At 45.7% G+C, this 16,865-nt stretch overlaps 3 protein-coding genes across 5 annotated transcripts in view; 1 reads left to right on the forward strand and 2 right to left on the reverse strand.

Moving 5' to 3' along the window:
• SdhAL (Succinate dehydrogenase, subunit A (flavoprotein)-like) lies at window positions 1-2,152 on the reverse strand. The gene has a single exon (XM_017236935.3). It carries the CDS (start codon window positions 2,021-2,023, stop codon window positions 86-88), a length of 1,938 nt encoding a protein of 645 aa, XP_017092424.2. The 5' UTR covers window positions 2,024-2,152; the 3' UTR covers window positions 1-85.
• LOC108122367 (uncharacterized) overlaps window positions 1-16,865 on the reverse strand; it is an 89,345-nt gene that overhangs the window by 72,129 nt on the left and 351 nt on the right. The window contains exon 2 of the mRNA XM_017236931.3: window positions 15,560-16,692. Coding sequence (XP_017092420.2) covers window positions 15,560-16,692 — 1,133 coding nt within the window. The remainder of the gene's footprint in view (window positions 1-15,559; window positions 16,693-16,865) is intronic.
• byn (T-domain transcriptional activator brachyenteron) lies at window positions 5,382-12,504 on the forward strand. 3 transcript variants are annotated; one of them, XM_017236933.3, is made up of 7 exons: window positions 5,382-5,545; window positions 9,040-9,394; window positions 10,243-10,363; window positions 10,499-10,642; window positions 10,711-11,527; window positions 11,593-11,980; window positions 12,061-12,504. In XM_017236933.3, the coding sequence occupies exons 2-7, from the start codon at window positions 9,054-9,056 to the stop codon at window positions 12,332-12,334; spliced, it is 2,085 nt and encodes a 694-aa protein (XP_017092422.3). In that variant the 5' UTR covers window positions 5,382-5,545; window positions 9,040-9,053; the 3' UTR covers window positions 12,335-12,504. The 3 variants fall into 3 exon arrangements, with proteins under 3 accessions (XP_017092422.3, XP_043065522.1, XP_070136677.1); XM_043209587.2 differs by lacking the exon at window positions 5,382-5,545 and adding an exon at window positions 7,766-7,782; XM_070280576.1 differs by lacking the exon at window positions 5,382-5,545 and adding an exon at window positions 7,766-7,782 and having other exon boundaries at window positions 12,028-12,150.

The raw sequence follows: 16,865 nt of genomic DNA on the forward strand, positions 1-16,865 counted from the left end.
TGTTCTATATTTTGTTAAATGTGTTTCTGTAGTCTTTATTTTTCAACCCAATTGAATATTTTCGTTAGCCTCAACCTCCAAAGAATCAGTAGGTGCGCGGAGCCGGAGGAATGGAAGCCAAAGAGTCATCTAGTGTCGTGTCTATAACTGGTCGGTACTTGATTGTGGCACAGCCCTTGCCGGCCTCGGAAAAGGTCAGAGTGTGCTTCCGCCAATGGTCGTCCATCGCTTTCTTCCGCTGGCCGGCCAACGGAAGCGAGTAGTCCAGCTCGTCGATGCGCGTCTTGAAGTCCTCACGCGCGTGTGACCCCCGCGACTCCTCGCGATTCTCCATGGCCGAAATGATGTGTACCGAATTCACCAGCATGTTCTGCAGCTCCAGTGTTTCGATGAGATTCGAGTTCCAGACCAGGGTACGATCGTGAACCTTGATGCACTTGAACTTTTCGCACAGTTCGGCGATTTTTAAAAGACCCTCTTTGAGGAGTTTCCCTTCCCGAAATACGGCAGCGTGTCTGGTCATCGCCCTCTGCAGCTCATCTCGTAGTTCAGCGGTGGGTATGCTGCCGTCGGCACAACGCAGCTTTTTGAAGTTATCCATTGTTCGGGCTGTAAAATTATCCGCCGGACTCGGCGCCCTGTCCCCTGGCTTGCTGCACTTGGCAATATCCTCGGCGCAGACGCGTCCGAAGATGATTAAGTCGAGCAGCGAGTTGGCCCCCAATCGGTTAGCTCCATGCACCGAGGCACAGGACGTCTCACCGCAGGAGTAGAGGCCCTTGACGACCACATCCTTGCCGTCTTCGTCGATGGTGAGCACGCGACCCCTGTAGTCGGTGGGTACGCCGCCCATATTGTAGTGCACGGTGGGCAGCACCGGCACCGGTTCCTTCATCACGTCCACCTTGGCAAAAATCTTTGCTGTGACCATAATACCCGGTAGCCTCGTCCTGATGATCTGCGGATCGATGTGATGCAGCTGCAAGTGAACATGATCCTTGAGAGGACCACACCCGTTTCCCGCTAGAACTTCCATCGTCATGGCTCGGGCCACCACATCCCTGGAGGCCAGATCCTTGGCCTTGGGAGCATAGCGCTCCATAAAGCGTTCGCCCTTGCAGTTGAGGAAGAACCCGCCCTCACCGCGAACACCCTCGGTGATGAGGCAACCGGCTCCGTATATGCCAGTAGGATGGAACTGAACAAACTCCATGTCCATGAGTGGGAGGTCCTGGCGCGACACCCAGGCATTCCCGTCGCCCGTACACGTGTGTCCGGCGGTGGTGGAGAAGTAGACGCGGCCACAGCCACCGGCGGCCACCACAGTGTTCTTGGCCAGGAAGCGATGAAAGGTTCCGTCATCCAGTTTCCAGGCCACACAGCCCACACAGCAGCCATACTCCATGATCAGGTCCAGGACGAAGTAGTCGATATAGTAGTGGCAGACATCGGTGTACTTTAGAGTCTGGCCGTACATGGTGTGAATGAGCGAGTGACCCGTGCGATCGGCGACGGCGCAGGCCCTGCGGGCTACTCCGCCCTTTCCATAGCCCAGAGTCTGTCCCCCGAAAGGCCGCTGGTAGATCTTGCCATCTTCCTTTCGGGAGAAAGGAACGCCGTAGGCGTCCAGCTCGTAGATGGCCTTCGGCGCCTCCTTGCACATGTAGTGGATGGCGTTCTGGTCGCCCAGCCAGTCACTGCCCTTGACCGTGTCGTAGAAGTGGAACTTCCAGTCGTCCTTGTCCATATTGGAGAGGGCGGCATTCACGCCGCCCTGGGCCGCCACTGTGTGGGACCGTGTGGGAAATAGCTTCGATATAATCGCCGTTTTGAATCCCTTCTCCCCCAGCCCTAACGCTGCCCGTAATCCCGCTCCCCCGGCTCCGATCACAATCGCATCGTACTTGTGATCCTGCATGGCGTACTCGTCATTAGCACATCCTGCGCTGAAGAGGCGACTCGCCGATGGAATAATGCAGCGACTGAGAGGCTGGGCAGCCCGTTTGGCGAAAATGCGATTCATCCTGCGAGTGGTGTGGGTGTCGTGGACTTTGGAGTATTTTTTTAATAAAATCCCAATTTGTGTTCGGTGTGAAAAATGTTTCAACAATTTCAATGAGTAAGTGTGAATAGTGTGTGGCTCCAAATAACAACAAGAGGGGAGTAAATTTTAATATTCTATCAATTATTTGATACAAGCCTTTCAAGTGCAGAGGATGCCTTTCTATAGAGACTCCTTTAATTACTTAACAAACTGCAGACATTGTTTAAACTAAATCAACGTTTAAGCCATGTTAGAAAATACCATTGTTTGTCGAGTCACGCCATCTTTAAGTTTAATGCCTTCGATGAACTTAAAGCTGTGCATTTCCATAAAAAAAAATGATGAGAAGGTATGGAAGACGGGCTGAAAACGGGCTGCGGGTCAGTCGAGTTTGGTCAAGATGCTCAAGATGGCCAAAAGTAAACAGAGAGTTCGGCCCAGGCAAACATACTTAAGCGAAAACGAGCAATATGCAAATGAGCCGGGGCTTGGGATTCGAGTTTAGTATTTGGTGAGTTGTGTTTTCGGTCTGGGACTGGGTCTGGGTCTGGGTCTGGATCTGGGTTCGAGCAAACAAGCCAGTAAAGGGGCGAACCCATGGGCGGTAAGGCGGCCAGGAATGGCGAACGAAAGACTTCAAACACAAACTCGACCAGAAGCGGCAGCGGCAGCGGCATTTCGATATCGGGATTTTCCCGCCGGCTAATTGCGCTCAAAAGGATGCTTTTTCATGTCCTGTACAAACGGAATGCCTGCTCCTGCTCCATTTATTTTTCCTTCTATTTGTATTCTTGTTGTTCCTTTACGTTTCGGGTTCGCACTCTCGCGTGTTTGCTTTATGAGTTTACAACCTCAGCCTAATTGAGGCGGGGAAATTCGCTTAGGCGGCCATAAAATCGAATTGTTTGCAAACACACAAGCAGAAAGGATTGGCCATAAACATAAAGCGGCTACAATGCCGTGCGGTGAATATTTAGGGCAAGGACGCTCGATGCTGGATGCTCGATGCCCGACGCTCTCCTCGAAAGGGTTGAGGCCCGAATTACCAACCCTAGGGTTGGCCTGCAATTCCGCGTACTCCTCCGTCGGGATTCTTAATGAAAGAAAAACTAGCCGCACCTTTAATGAATGACCGACCGACCGTAAGGTAGCCAGACATCCGTCACGGGTGCGACAACTACATGACGATCCGTTCGATTCACTTGCCTATCTGCCAGATACATTTCTCCTCCATTAGCCAGGCACACAGCCTCCGGCCTCCCCTCCATTTTCATGTATTTTATTGAGTTCCATAGTCTGTTGATTTTTCTCATTTACCCCCGGCGAGTAGCCATAGTAGACCTCAAACTAATGGCCATCGTTGCCCGTGAACTGTTTGTCTTTCAGCGCCATAGACTGACCAACTTTTTTTTGAGGCCCCAGTCTCCGATCATATCGGAGCCCTTAACACTCGGCCATAGCTTCAAAATGACTAAAATCCGACTCGAACTCCCCGACATTCCCAGACAGCGAATGCAAGAGGCGCGTGATCTCCAAAATCACGAAAAAGCTATAAATAGTTTCAGCATAGAAAGCCACAACAATATTCATCAAAAACGTCACAGTACATTTTTTGTATTACGGGCCATGAAAAATCTATAATATTGTCTCAAAATTAGCACTCAAATTAAGCCAATGATAGACCGTAGAATATAATATATTTTTAGAATCTTTCAAACTACTTTTTATCCATGTTTGATTCATTTTTAATTCTGAACTATACTTTCTATCTCTTATTGTAAAACATAAAATGCTAGTTGAAATTGCAGAGCTCCAAAAGCTTATAAAATCTCCTCACGTACAGTTACCATTGAATAATCTATAATATATACACTCGATCTAATTCTGATGCGAATTCTCGTTTGTCACGCACCGCCCCAAAATATGGAGCCAACTCCGCCCCAGAGCAGAAAATCATATTTTTTTTTTTCATTTTTTTGTTGGGACACATCCACAAATTGACGTACGCGGTCAAATGTTTACAACTCGAAATTCAGCTGAAAATTTAACCGAAAAAATGATGTGTTGGAACGAACGGCAAACCCGTTTTAGCCTACAAACAGGCACCATGGAAAAAATACAAAGTTTTAATTGGTTGCGCAAACAAAACACAAAACGAGCGTCTAAACAAATCAAAGCCAGTCTGCGATGGACAACGGACAATGTACAGCGGACAGCGGACAACGGACAGAGTACAGAGCGGACAGAGGCTCCAGTCTTTAAAAGGCACTGAAAGAAAAATGTAAAGTGGCCCAAATTTTAGGCATCTTTTTAAACCATAAAAAGTAGGTTTATTGAGGATTATCTTGAAGATATAGAATTGTTTCTATAAATATGTATTTGATATTAATATCTGTATATAGATTAAAATTTGTATTTTTATTAATACAAATAGTATATAAATCTTTAAAAAATTGTCAATTAAAGAATTAAAATTGAATAAATGTCAAGTAACTCAAGGAACCAACATATCTGTTGGGTAGAGATCTAAACAAGCTAATAATTTCATCGGTTTCCCGTCTTTAACTTTTTTAATATTTTATAGAACATTTTCCCAAAAAAGTATTGTGTCCAGTGTTATCTGTTATTTATTTATTTTTAAAATAAAACACGTTTCACTTAATTTTTGGCGCATGCAAAAATGAACGATTATCCACGCTGAGCAGACTGGTGATGATGGAGACCCCAGAACTCCCGCCTAGGACTCCAATGGCAGAGGTCTTCTCGCCCTGACCGATCTGGCCCACCTGAGAGGCCCAAAGCAAGGCTTCTACCTGTTGCCGGGTTGTAAGCGATGGCCGAAAGCCGACGGGCAGCGAGTGCGAGCAGGAAAGGAGACTGCTTAGGCATCTCTTACCTGTTAGAGGGTGTGGCCTAAAGCCGGCCGCCAACCGATCTTCGTCGGGCCAGAACGAGACAGCCCTAGGGCCCGGAAAGAGTTGCACTGGCTAGTGAGCCAGGCCGGCCATAACGTCCGAACAACAACAACAACAACAGCAATATCATGTTGGCCAAAGACGAGAAATAGAGGAACCGAAAGCGCGGCTTGTGATGGTTGAAAAAATTAGCACCGATCGTCGATCATTAGCTCGGGAACGGTGGCAACGCAAACACACTCTCGGCGGCTTCGCTCAACTCCGAACTCGACTCGAAAAAAAGTCAGACACCGAATCGGAAAATATATATATCGAACTAAAAACCAAAAAAAAAATTAACTAATATTAAGGCACGCGGTTCTTCCTATCATCTGATTTATTCAACATACATTTGTGACTACGTGGAATTAATATAACCTTCGAAAACTTGGTGATTTAGAAAAGAAAGTGCTCAAAAGTGTTGGATTTTTAAGATATTGAAACTCATTTCAAGACGAATCAGATTCTATATTCATTTTATCAGATTCTCTACATCTGGATTATATCGAAAACGCCGATTTACGGCGGGGAAAAGTATTCAAAATATGTAAGTTTCATAAAACTAGACAGATAATTTTTTATAAAGCATACATATATTTTTAATTCTTAAGATTTCAAGAAAAAATAGGAATTGGTGGAAATTTCCTATAACTTCGTGTCTATAAAAAGTATTAAAATAGGTAGAAATAGAAGGATTTAACAACCAAAGCAACAATTAAACAACAATTTATTTTCTAATTAGTGGAACTATATCTTATGTATCACAATTGTTAATGATATATTTATGTATATCTATTCTTATCTTATTACTATTTCTGTGAGGTTTAATGGAGCTACCTCAGCTTTAGCTACCTATTTTATCCCTCAAAAAAGTTACAAAATTCCCAAAAAAGTAAACCATACAAACGGCAAGAATGCACGGCTGTAAAGTCGATTCAACGAATTAAGAGGGGTCATAAAATGTTGTGTTTTCATTCCTCGGTGTGACATACGGCCATAAACGTAATCAAATAGCAAATTGGCAAACCTATTTAAACGAACGTGTGAAAATCAAATGCCGAAACCAAACAAAACCAAAACCAGGCAGACACTTTTTGACACTTGGCCAAAAATACAGAAATACAGAAAACTGTGTGTTGACGAGCCGCCCGAAATCCAGCGGGCAAGTGACAAAAGCCCCCCCATTAACGATCCTAATAATACCTCTAATGACATGAAACAGCAGCCGAGCCGGGGGCGTTAGGAACCAGAGTCTCGGGTTGGAGGCGTGGCACATGTTCACACGCAAATTAGTGGGGACATAAGAATTTCAACGCAGCCGCAGACGCAGAGGCTGAGGTAGTCGGCATAGATTGCCGAAAAGAGCAAGTTAGATCGAACGATCGAACCAATTACGACGCATGTGAAAATTATCCTATTAAATGCAAATCAAAGCAGTCCATAAACGGTCTAAACGGGGGTATCCCCTCGCCGACTTAAACGGACGCCCCCGCGAATCGAGGGGCTGCAGGCCCCGTTTAGTACTTGACAAATGCTTACTAATTAATTACAGTTTGTACAAAATTTTAGTACGCAGCTCATAAAGTGCGCCTATCATCGCAGTGTGCCGTTGAGTGCAGAAAACAAAAGTGTGACACCCGAGTCACACCCATCTCCGCCTACGCTTCTGCTTACATAAATTAGTCAGGAGTTCCACCTCCTTAACGATCCCCCCCAAAAAAGCAAACGACTTTTGCCCTTCCCGAAGGTGACAATGGTTGGCCCCACAATGCCCAAAACGAAATTGGCCCAGAGGTCTAAATTTAAATTCGGTTTATTTTCATGCCAAGTGGTGTGTGAAATTTAGCAAATTTGTTTTAATCGCCTCCGCTGGGCTACCACAGTTGTCATCGATACCACCCGCTAGCATCCTGAGCAGGTGCGAACTGGAATCCTTCTGGGCGAGGTGCGAATCGGTAACCGGTGCGGTGGAGAGTGAATAAATCGATGGGGGCTTAATATTTGTCCACGAATCAATAAACATAATACTACACGTGTACTGGTCGTGGCGATAATAAAATGAAAACAAACATTATTACAATTTTTGTTTTTCTATTTTAAAGTGGTTTAAATTTTTAGAAAGTCCAGTAATTACTCCATTCATTTGCCTTTGAATGAGTGCAACTAATGCATTATTGTTTATTTTATTTAATTAAGTTGACTGCATAAATTATTCACTCATGTGCAATGAATTAAAGTTTTTCGTTAGAGTTTATATATATTTTAGATTCGTTAAATAAAAGCCCATTGACGACCATTAGTACGAGTTCGTCTGTACTTGTGTTTCGAGTGCGTATACGCGATATTACAAAAGGTTCGATTTGATTTCGACTAGCGCGCATATTTCATCCGAAATCCAAAAAAAAAAAAAATAACCAAATCTTTCAAAGCGACTGAGTAAATATCAAAGTCACGAAATGATTCAAAAATCAACAAAGACAACAACAAAAGCCGATGAGGAAAGAGCCCAATGCAAACCGAAAACCCAAAACCCCATCCTATAGCCAAAGCCGTCATGGCTGCCATCAAAAGTCAAAGTATACTATATAAGCGTGGATATATGTACAGACACGAGTTTGGATAGAAGAGGCTGAAATACACACACTTGGGCTATCCGGACGAGGAGACAACACACAAAAACAGCTTTTCATTAAGCTTAGTGATGCTGGGCGGTGGGGTGGTGGAGCGGTGTAGCGGTGGTTCGGTGGTGCGGATCGATGTGGAACACAAACATCCATGTGCCATGTGGGGAGCCATCGGCGGTATAGCGTCGTGAAGAGTGAATTTTTATGATGTCGCCTATGTGGGACATGAGAAACACGCCAAGAATTGCGTGAAAATTAGGATAATGCGGCGCGAATGCAGCCTGGGAAAAACGGAAACCTTTGAAAATCCATAAACCATATTTAACTCTATGCCAGGGGGTTAACCCGCTTAACAAAGATTGAAACTTGATTAAAATAAATATTCTGTAAAGCTGAATCTTTGGTAATTGAATGTTATTATGACCCATGGATTGATGGCCAAACCACATACTTTGATGATGGATGGTGTGCTTCATTTTATGTGAGTCTCACCTAGAACTCTAGAGAAACCTGTTCGGATGACACCCTCAAATTAAATGGTTGACAAATATGAGGGACCATCTACCTATAAATCAAATCTCTACCCAAAAACTAAGAACAAAGAACTAAGAATTGTGGGGGGGGACTGCATTCCAAGACCAATCCTAGACGGCGGCATTTCGGCCTCCAATTCTTGGGGCCAATAAAAACAAACAAAACAATTAATACATTTTGTTAATTTATGATTACAAAACATTGCGAGAAACACTTTCGGTAAAGGGGTCCAGAATTTAGACATCACCCGAAAACACGGCGCATCTTAAGGGGCTACCAGCATGGTAACATTAAGATGTGACCCTGGAACGACCCCTGCCCCCTTCCCCGGCATCGATGGCAACGACTTCGAAGCAAAAACAGAGGTGTTTGTTGCCGCGGCCATAAATAAAAAGGGTGCCCGTTGTTTATGGCCAAGACGAGCCAACATCGCAGCCTCAATACGAATACGTATCCGAATCCCAGTCCCAGTCACAGTCCCAGTCCCAGGCATGGCTAAAGTGTGCAATATAATTAAAAGCCGACAAGAGAGCTGGACGAGCATTCTTCTAATGCTCCTGGGACAGTATGTTGTAAAGGCATAATAAAGCCGACACATCGTCGGCGGGCGGGAGAGATTGCTTTGATGTAATGCCAGTGCACACTGACCGATTCCTCAAAAACATCAATATTATGTCTTTCAGTATTTTTGGGAAATGAGTCAAGGGGCTAACTATCCAGTCTTTTAGGAGATATTACATATTTTGTAAACGAAAATTACTTCATAGATTAAATCTTTAAGATGGCAACTTCATACCATTTAGAACTCTATTAATACCCAATATTATAATATAATACCTCTTTCCACTGTTCTCATCTTGACAATTCCTAAATTCTTTTGCAGCCATATTAGCTGACATGACCACATCGCACATCTTGTCCGCCGTGGATCCCACAACCGGACTCAGTGGCAATGTGACGACAAACGGCGGCGGTGGTGGCACTGCCGGGAGTGGATCTCCCCAGCACATAAGCCACAATGGCCATGGACACGGCCATAATCATGGACTGGGAGGAGTGGTGGCAGTGGCCGCCGGTGGTGCCAGTGGATCCGCCGGTAATGGTGGTCACCGTGTGGTTGGTGGAGCCGGAAGCCCCAATGAATTGGATCGCAATCTGCGCGTCTCCCTGGACGATAGGGAGCTGTGGCTGCGATTCCAGAATCTCACCAACGAGATGATCGTCACCAAGAACGGCAGGTGAGTCAGTTGCCACAGTCGGTTTTGGCGGACCGTTCGAAATTCAAATGTGTTAACTGGCGATGGCGATGGCGGCGCATTTTGTTTTCCTATGCAAATTGGCAATGAGTTTTTGCGCTTTTGTAGGCTTTTGTTTTTTTGCTGCAACGCTTTTCCATATTTTTCATCTCACTGCTCGCCATTTGCAAGTCATAATGAAGCGTTAACGTTTCTCCAGATTAGTTAAATACACTCGAAGAAATATAGTTTATTTAAAAAGTATTTAAGAGACGTTTACCCTAAGCTATTAAAAATATATGAAGTACTATGCCCTTTTCCATAAAATGTAGATCATTTTCTACTTAATTTCAACACTATTTTTTTGGAGTGTCCTCATGTATCTATGTGTGTGTCTATTTACTTACTGGCATTTGTTGAAATAACTAAAAATATTTACCAATTTACGGGCATATATACAGATAGCATGTGTGTTTGTATGCAAAACGCGCATTTAGAACTCGGAACCGGGCCGAGAGTCGAGAGTTTAGAGTCGAGACCCTCTAGATTCGAGATCTGAGACCCGAGAGCTGGGCCTGCTTTTGGCCTGGTCAGGTGCTAATTAGCATGGCCCGGCAACAGCCGCCATCTTGTACTAATTGTTGTGGAACAGAGCGCTCATGAGCGTTCCAATATTTGCCCGCAACGCAATCCCAGTCAACCGGACCCTTCCGTCTCTTCCCTTGCCCCTAGCCCCTCTCCCCTCTGCCCATTAAAGCCAAGTTCAAACTCAACTTTAGCTAAGGTCTTGCCAAAGGCTAACGTTATGACTTATGTAACTGTTGTACATAATTGCTAATTTTCATCTCCAGGCGCATGTTTCCCGTGGTGAAGATCAGCGCCTCCGGACTGGATCCCGCCGCCATGTACACCGTACTGCTGGAGTTCGTCCAGGTGGACACACACCGCTGGAAATACGTCAACGGCGAATGGGTGAGTTATCGAGAAATGGAAGTGATCTAAGACCGAGTTATCTTACTCATTGTTTGAGGAACAAAGTTTAAAATATCAGTCGAGAGTCACTTTTCGAGGAATTTGAATTAAAACAATATAATCATCCTAATTCAGGTCCCTGGGGGTAAAGCCGAGGTACCGCCCTCTAATCCCATCTACGTACATCCCGAGTCCCCCAATTTCGGAGCCCACTGGATGAAGGAGCCCATTTCCTTTGCCAAAGTGAAACTGACCAACAAAACCAATGGAAACGGACAGGTAACTAGAGATACTATAGATAATTAAAATCTCTCAAAGAAGAGCTAATATCCTTGATATCCTTCCAGATAATGCTCAACTCCTTGCACAAGTATGAGCCACGAGTGCATTTGGTTCGCGTGGGATCCGAGCAGCGTCACGTGGTGACCTATCCGTTTCCAGAGACCCAGTTTATAGCCGTGACTGCCTACCAGAACGAAGAGGTCACCTCGCTCAAAATCAAGTATAATCCTTTTGCCAAGGCATTCCTGGACGCCAAGGAGCGACCAGACACACTGTATCCTCATGACACACACTACGGATGGCTAATCCCTCCACCCACTCACTACGCCTCGGCTGCAGCGGCTGCCGCAGTAGCTGCACCGCCGCCTCCGCTGCCCATTGCCCAGAGCCATGGCCTGGTGGCACCGTGTCCCAGTGTCTCCTCAACCTCTTCAGGAGTCTCCTCCGTGGGAGGCACTTGCGACCGCTACGGGCGATCGCTCTCCGGCAGGAGCTCAGTACCCACTCGGTCCACTCCGTACAGCCGACCACGGGTTGTTTCTGGTTCTGGATCCAATGGAAGTGCTGGAAATGGATCCTCCACCTCACCACAGCCACCATCGGCTCCGCAAACGCCCACCAGCCTCCAATCCACCTCGACGGGATCGGCCTCCGGCTCGGTGAGCACAAGCGTTGGTAGCAGCACCGGCGGAGTTGGATCCGCAGCCGGAGCCGGTTGCTTCAGCAGTTCCTATTCCCAGTCTGGCTTCATGCCAGTGGAGGCCAGTCCCACGGCCTCAGTGTTCTCGTATCCCAGCAGCTGGCAGAGCAATGGAAACTATTGGAACGCCACCAGCGTGCCAGGACCCATGCCCATGAATGTGTGCAGTAGCCGTAATATCTGTGAGTAGTCCTTGTGGCATAGCTATTGAGTAGCTTGATAAACATCTCCTTCTGACCACCTTCAGCCACCCACAACTCGCCTTCGCCGACGAACGGATCCCCCAGCTATACAACCTCGTCGCCCAGCTACACAATCCACCACCTGACGCCGCACAGCCATCAGTACAACATGGCCCAGACGGACATCTACGGAACGGGAGTGGGTGTGGGAGTGGGCACAGGTGCTGGGGCCTCGGGATCCCCGCAAGCGGCGTACGGAGCCACACACCAGGTGTACCATCCCACGCCCACCTCACCCTCCCACCAGTTGTACACCAATGCGGTATTGAACGCGCCCACGGCACTAAGCTATCCGGCCAGTGGATGGCACAACGGCTCCGGGGCCGAGTATGGACTCTATCAGAATGCCGCCGCGGCGTACTACCAACCGGAGTACATTCCACTGGAAATTGGGTAGGTTATATCGTCCGGGGAACTGTGCACACTTACCGCTAACGTAGCTATCAATGATTCTCCCCCCGCCCGCCTTGCAGTTACGCCGCCCATCCGCTAGAGCCCGTTGACGTGTCCAAGACGCTGGACGACCCCCAGGCTGCCATGTACAAGCCGAGCGATGAGCAGAGCTCCGTCATCACCCTAGAATGTGCCGGATCCGGCCTGAAGGGCTCTCACAACGACATCAAGCTGGAGACCGTAGAGCGAGGCGCCGTTTCCGGTTCCGTTCCCACTGCCGTGGTTAGTGGCACGGCGGCAGTAAGCGCCGACACCTGGACGCCTCTCACCCCGCCCCAGAGTACGCTGCAGTAGGCGATTTGGATCAAGAATATAGCGGAAGATGCAGCACAGACCCCAGCCTTTAGACGCATGACCCCATGGATGTTCGATAAAATTAGAATTAATTGTTTTATTTTAGTGAAGCTATAACGATAATGCACAAGAAATCGGTCCAATTGTAGAAATATATATATTATAACAAATATACGCTATAAACGAATCCCTGATTAAGTTGTGAACAAAGTAATCAAGTCAAAAGGACTCCTTAAACACAAATTCATCCAAGTTTATTCTGAAAACTTTTTCTTAGATTGTATACTTTAACCTCGGACGATTTCTACTAAAATAATAATGGAAAATTTGTTTCTTTTCGGATCTAAGCAGTTTTTCATTCAGGTACTTCTCCCTCATAAAGTCACAGAGCCCCGGGGCCACTCACAGTCTCAGAGTCCAACTTGGCCAGGACCCTTAACGTAAAACAAAAGATAAAGTCTTGAGATGGGATTCCAGCACTATTTGAAATGGCAGCTATTAAACTTAAAATCGTCTTAACAATTACAGACAATAACGATGTGAGGAAGGGCGGACAGCTCGAGCTGGGCGAGAACAGCAATCCGGGCCATTGTAGGATTCAAAGGAGTATTCAATTTAGTATAAAAGTTTGCTCCCCTCGTGCTGCGTGCCACTGCTGCGGGCCACCACTAGACGAGTCAGACAATGGGCCACTTGGAGCCGAGTCACTGCCCCCAGGCCGATCTCCAGGCGGCAATCTGCCAGGACCAATCCAGCCGTGAACTCCAAATGCCCACAAAGGACCAACGGTGATAATGAGTTTGGGCAAAACGCGTGTGTTGGCCCGGCCCAGTGCATTAGAAGGTGGAAGGTGGAAAGTAACGGCCACTGAATGGGCCCCCATTCATCCGACGAGGAATGGTAACAGAAATGGGAATGACCATGGCTGTGGCTGCACACCCGGAGTGAAAAAATAGTTGCTGCAATTAAAATTACACGGCAGAGTCATTTGTGCAAAAATGCGCACGTATTGTAGCTGCAGATTGGATGGTTGTGGGAACACGGAAAAATATCGGGACTTCCTTTTAAAAAATAGTTTTTACTATTCAATAATTCATTATTTAAACAAATGCATTATAAGTTAATAACAAAAAGCAACGAAATTGGTTGACCTTCTCAATAACTTAGGCCTTTTCAAAAGGCCATATCTTTGCCAATTATCATCCGATTCTTAAGCGAATTATTTTTTAATACCTTAAACGATTTCTCGACCTATTCTCCATAAATCTGCATTAAAATCTAGAAACAAAATATTTTTTAGATTTTTGGTAAATTTTTCTGGGCGGCCCCCTGCAAAATGTTGAAAAATGCATGGATGGTCACTATGGCCTCCAGCGAAGGCCATATCTTTGCCAATTATCATCCTATTCTTAAGCGGAATACCTTTAACGATTTCTAGATTTATTCTCCATAAATCTGCATCAAAATCTAGAAACAACTTATTTTTTAGATTTTTCATCAAATTTTCTGGGCGGCCCCCTCCAAAATGTTGAAAAATGCATGGATGGTCACTATGGCCCCCAGGGAAGGTCATATCTTTAACAATTATCATCCGATTCTTAAGCGGAATACCTTAAACGATTTCTAGATCTATTCTCCACAAATCTGCATCAAAATCTAGAAACAAAATATTTTTTAGATTTTTCGTAAAAATTTTCTGGGGGGTCCCCTCCAAAATGTTGAAAAATGCATGGATGGCCATTATGGCCCCCAGGGAAGGCCATATCTTTAACAATTATCATCCGATTCTTAAGCGGAATACCTTAAACGATTTCTAGATCTATTCTCCACAAATCTGCATCAAAATCTAGAAACAAAATATTTTTTAGATTTTTCGTCAATTTTTCTGGGGGGTCCCCTACGAAATGTTAAAAAATGCATGGATGGCCATTATGGCCCCCAGGGAAGGTCATATCTTTAACAATTATCATCCGATTCTTAAGAGGAATACTTTAAACGATTTCTAGATCTATTCTCCATAAATCTGCATCAAAATCTAGGAACAAAATATTTTTTAGATTTTTCGTAAAAATTTTCTGGGGGGTCCCCTCCAATATGTTGAAAAATGCATGGATGGTCACTATGGCCCCCAGCGAAGGCCATATCTTTAACAATTATCATCCGATTCTTAAGCGGAATACCTTAAACGATTTCTATAACTATTCTCCATAAATCTGCATTAAAATTTAGAAACAAAATATTTTTTAGATTTTTCGTAAATTTTTCTGGGGGTTCCCCTCCAATATGTTGAAAAATGCATGGATGGTCACTATGGCCCCCAGCGAAGGCCATATCTTTAACAATTATCATCCGATTCTTAAGCGGAATACCTTAAGCGATTTCTAAATCTATTCTCCATAAATCTGCATCCAAATCTAGAAACAAAACATTTTTTAGATTTTTCGTAAATTTTTCTGGGGGGTCCCCTACAAAATGTTGAAAAATGCATGGATGGCCATTATGGCCACCAGGGAAGGCCATATCTTTAACAATTATCATCCGATTCTTAAGCGGAATACCTTAAACGATTTATAGATCTATTCTCCATAAATCTGCATCAAAATATAGAAACTAAATATTTTTCAGATTTTTTGTCAAATTTTCTGGAGGGTCCCCTACGAAATGTTGAAAAATGCATGGATGGCCATTATGGCCCCCAGCGAAGGCCATATCTTTAACATTTATCATCCGATTCTTAAGCGAATGATTTTTTAATACCTTAAGCGATTTCTAGATCTATTCTCCACAAATCTGCATCCAAATCTAGAAACAAAACAATTTTTAGATTTTTCGTAAATTTTTCTGGGCGGCCCCCTGCAAAATGTTGAAAAATGCATGGATGGTCACTATGGCCCCCAGCGAAGGCCATATCTTTAACAATTATCATCCGATTCTTGAGCGGAATACCTTAAACGATTTCTAGATCTATTCTCCACAAATCTGCATCAAAATCTAGAAAAAAAATATTTTTTAGATTTTTCATCAAATTTTCTGGGCGGCCCCCTCCAAAATGTTGAAAAATGCATGGATGGTCATTATGGCCCCAAGCGAAGGTCATATCTTTTGCAATTATCATCCGATTCTTGAGCGGAATACATGCTTCGATCTGTACATCAATTTCGCAATAATCGTCATCCATAAATCTATATAAATGTGTACTATATTTATTCATAAGCAGTAACTCACCTGATAGTCCATTGAATTGCCGTAGCCCATGTGATTGCAGGAGCACGAACAATGCTTGATATGCTGCTCCAGTTCATCGTCGACTGACAAATGCCCGAGGGCCTGCTGATGGAAGTGGACGTGCTCCAGGTCCCAGTGTTCCCGCTCCCGATCTCGCTGCCGGTAACGAGCGTCCTTTGTCTGCTGCTCGACCAGCTCGAGTTGATTTGCGGTCAGTTGGCCGAGCTGTTGCTGCTGGATTGGGGTCTGGGTCGCTTCCTGAACGGGCCAATCGAGGGAGGAGGACTTTAACATCCGCCTGACGCCGGAAGCAGTGAATTGCGTTCCACGGCCAGGACTACTCCGGGGACTGTTACCGCCGTCGCTCTCTTGCGCTGTTAAGCTGCCAACTCGCAAGAGAGCGCCGCGCTCAAAGCTTTTGCCGGCCAGCTGCTGGTGGAAAGCTTCGTACGCAACAGTTTCGTCCTCCTCGGCGTCCTGCGGCTGGTATCGCCGCATCGACAAGGCGACACCAGTTGCTCCGATTCCTCCGACTCCAGTGCCGGTCGTTTTCCCCTTGACTCCTCCAATGCCACTTCCAGTTCCGCCTCCAGCCCCGATGGCCGCTGCCGTGGGCGTTACCGTCACCGCCGAACTTGCTGCATTGAGCATCAGTCGCAGGATCTCGTTGGTGTCCGTGGTGGGCAGGGGAACACTGCAGGAGCCCGTCTCCGCTTCCGAGGCTTCCGGCGGCTCCGAGTTCTCGTCATCATTCGAGCAATTCGACTCTTCCAGCTCCAACTGCTGCTTCTGGCGTACCCGTTGACCCACTATGGAGGCTGCCGTGGAGTTGGCTCCATACTTCCAATAGGTCTTGCCTGTGCCAGTTATCCTCTGCATGTGCAAAGGATTAGCCACCGCTGTTGGCATCCCCGTCTGTCGCTTGCGCTCCTGCATCTGCTGGAGATTCTTGAAGGCCTTCCGCACCGGCTGCGTGTGATGCAGTGTGGCACAGCGCCTCATGGGCGGCGGTGTGTATACCGGGGACACACTGTAGCTGTGTGAGTAACGACCCGGTGACAGGGATCCACTGGACTTGGCCCCGACCAATCGGGCTTTCAGCTTCCGACCAAAGCCACCTCCGCTTCCGGTTCCTGTTGGCAATTAAAAGATATCATTTATTATAAATTCAATTAATTTTTCTTTAAAATCCTTTTGAAACACAGTCTGATTTTTCAGAAATTCAATTAGTATTCAACTCGGGAATAAGCTTTATTAAATCAAACAATGTAAAGCTTAAATTGAAACAAAAATATTCGTAAGAAAT

The sequence above is a fragment of the Drosophila bipectinata genome, chromosome 3L (assembly GCF_030179905.1).
Source record: "Drosophila bipectinata strain 14024-0381.07 chromosome 3L, DbipHiC1v2, whole genome shotgun sequence".
NCBI lineage: Eukaryota > Metazoa > Arthropoda > Insecta > Diptera > Drosophilidae > Drosophila > Drosophila bipectinata.

Bases quoted from the DNA above. Each gene is read 5' to 3' on its own strand.
- SdhAL (XM_017236935.3), bottom strand. From the start codon at position 2,023: ATGAATCGCATTTTCGCCAAACGGGCTGCCCAGCCTCTCAGTCGCTGC.
- byn (XM_017236933.3), top strand. From the start codon at position 9,054: ATGACCACATCGCACATCTTGTCCGCCGTGGATCCCACAACCGGACTC. The intron at 10,364-10,498 runs GTGAGTTATCGA...ATCCTAATTCAG, and splicing joins AATACGTCAACGGCGAATGG to GTCCCTGGGGGTAAAGCCGA. The intron at 10,643-10,710 runs GTAACTAGAGAT...ATATCCTTCCAG, and splicing joins AAACCAATGGAAACGGACAG to ATAATGCTCAACTCCTTGCA.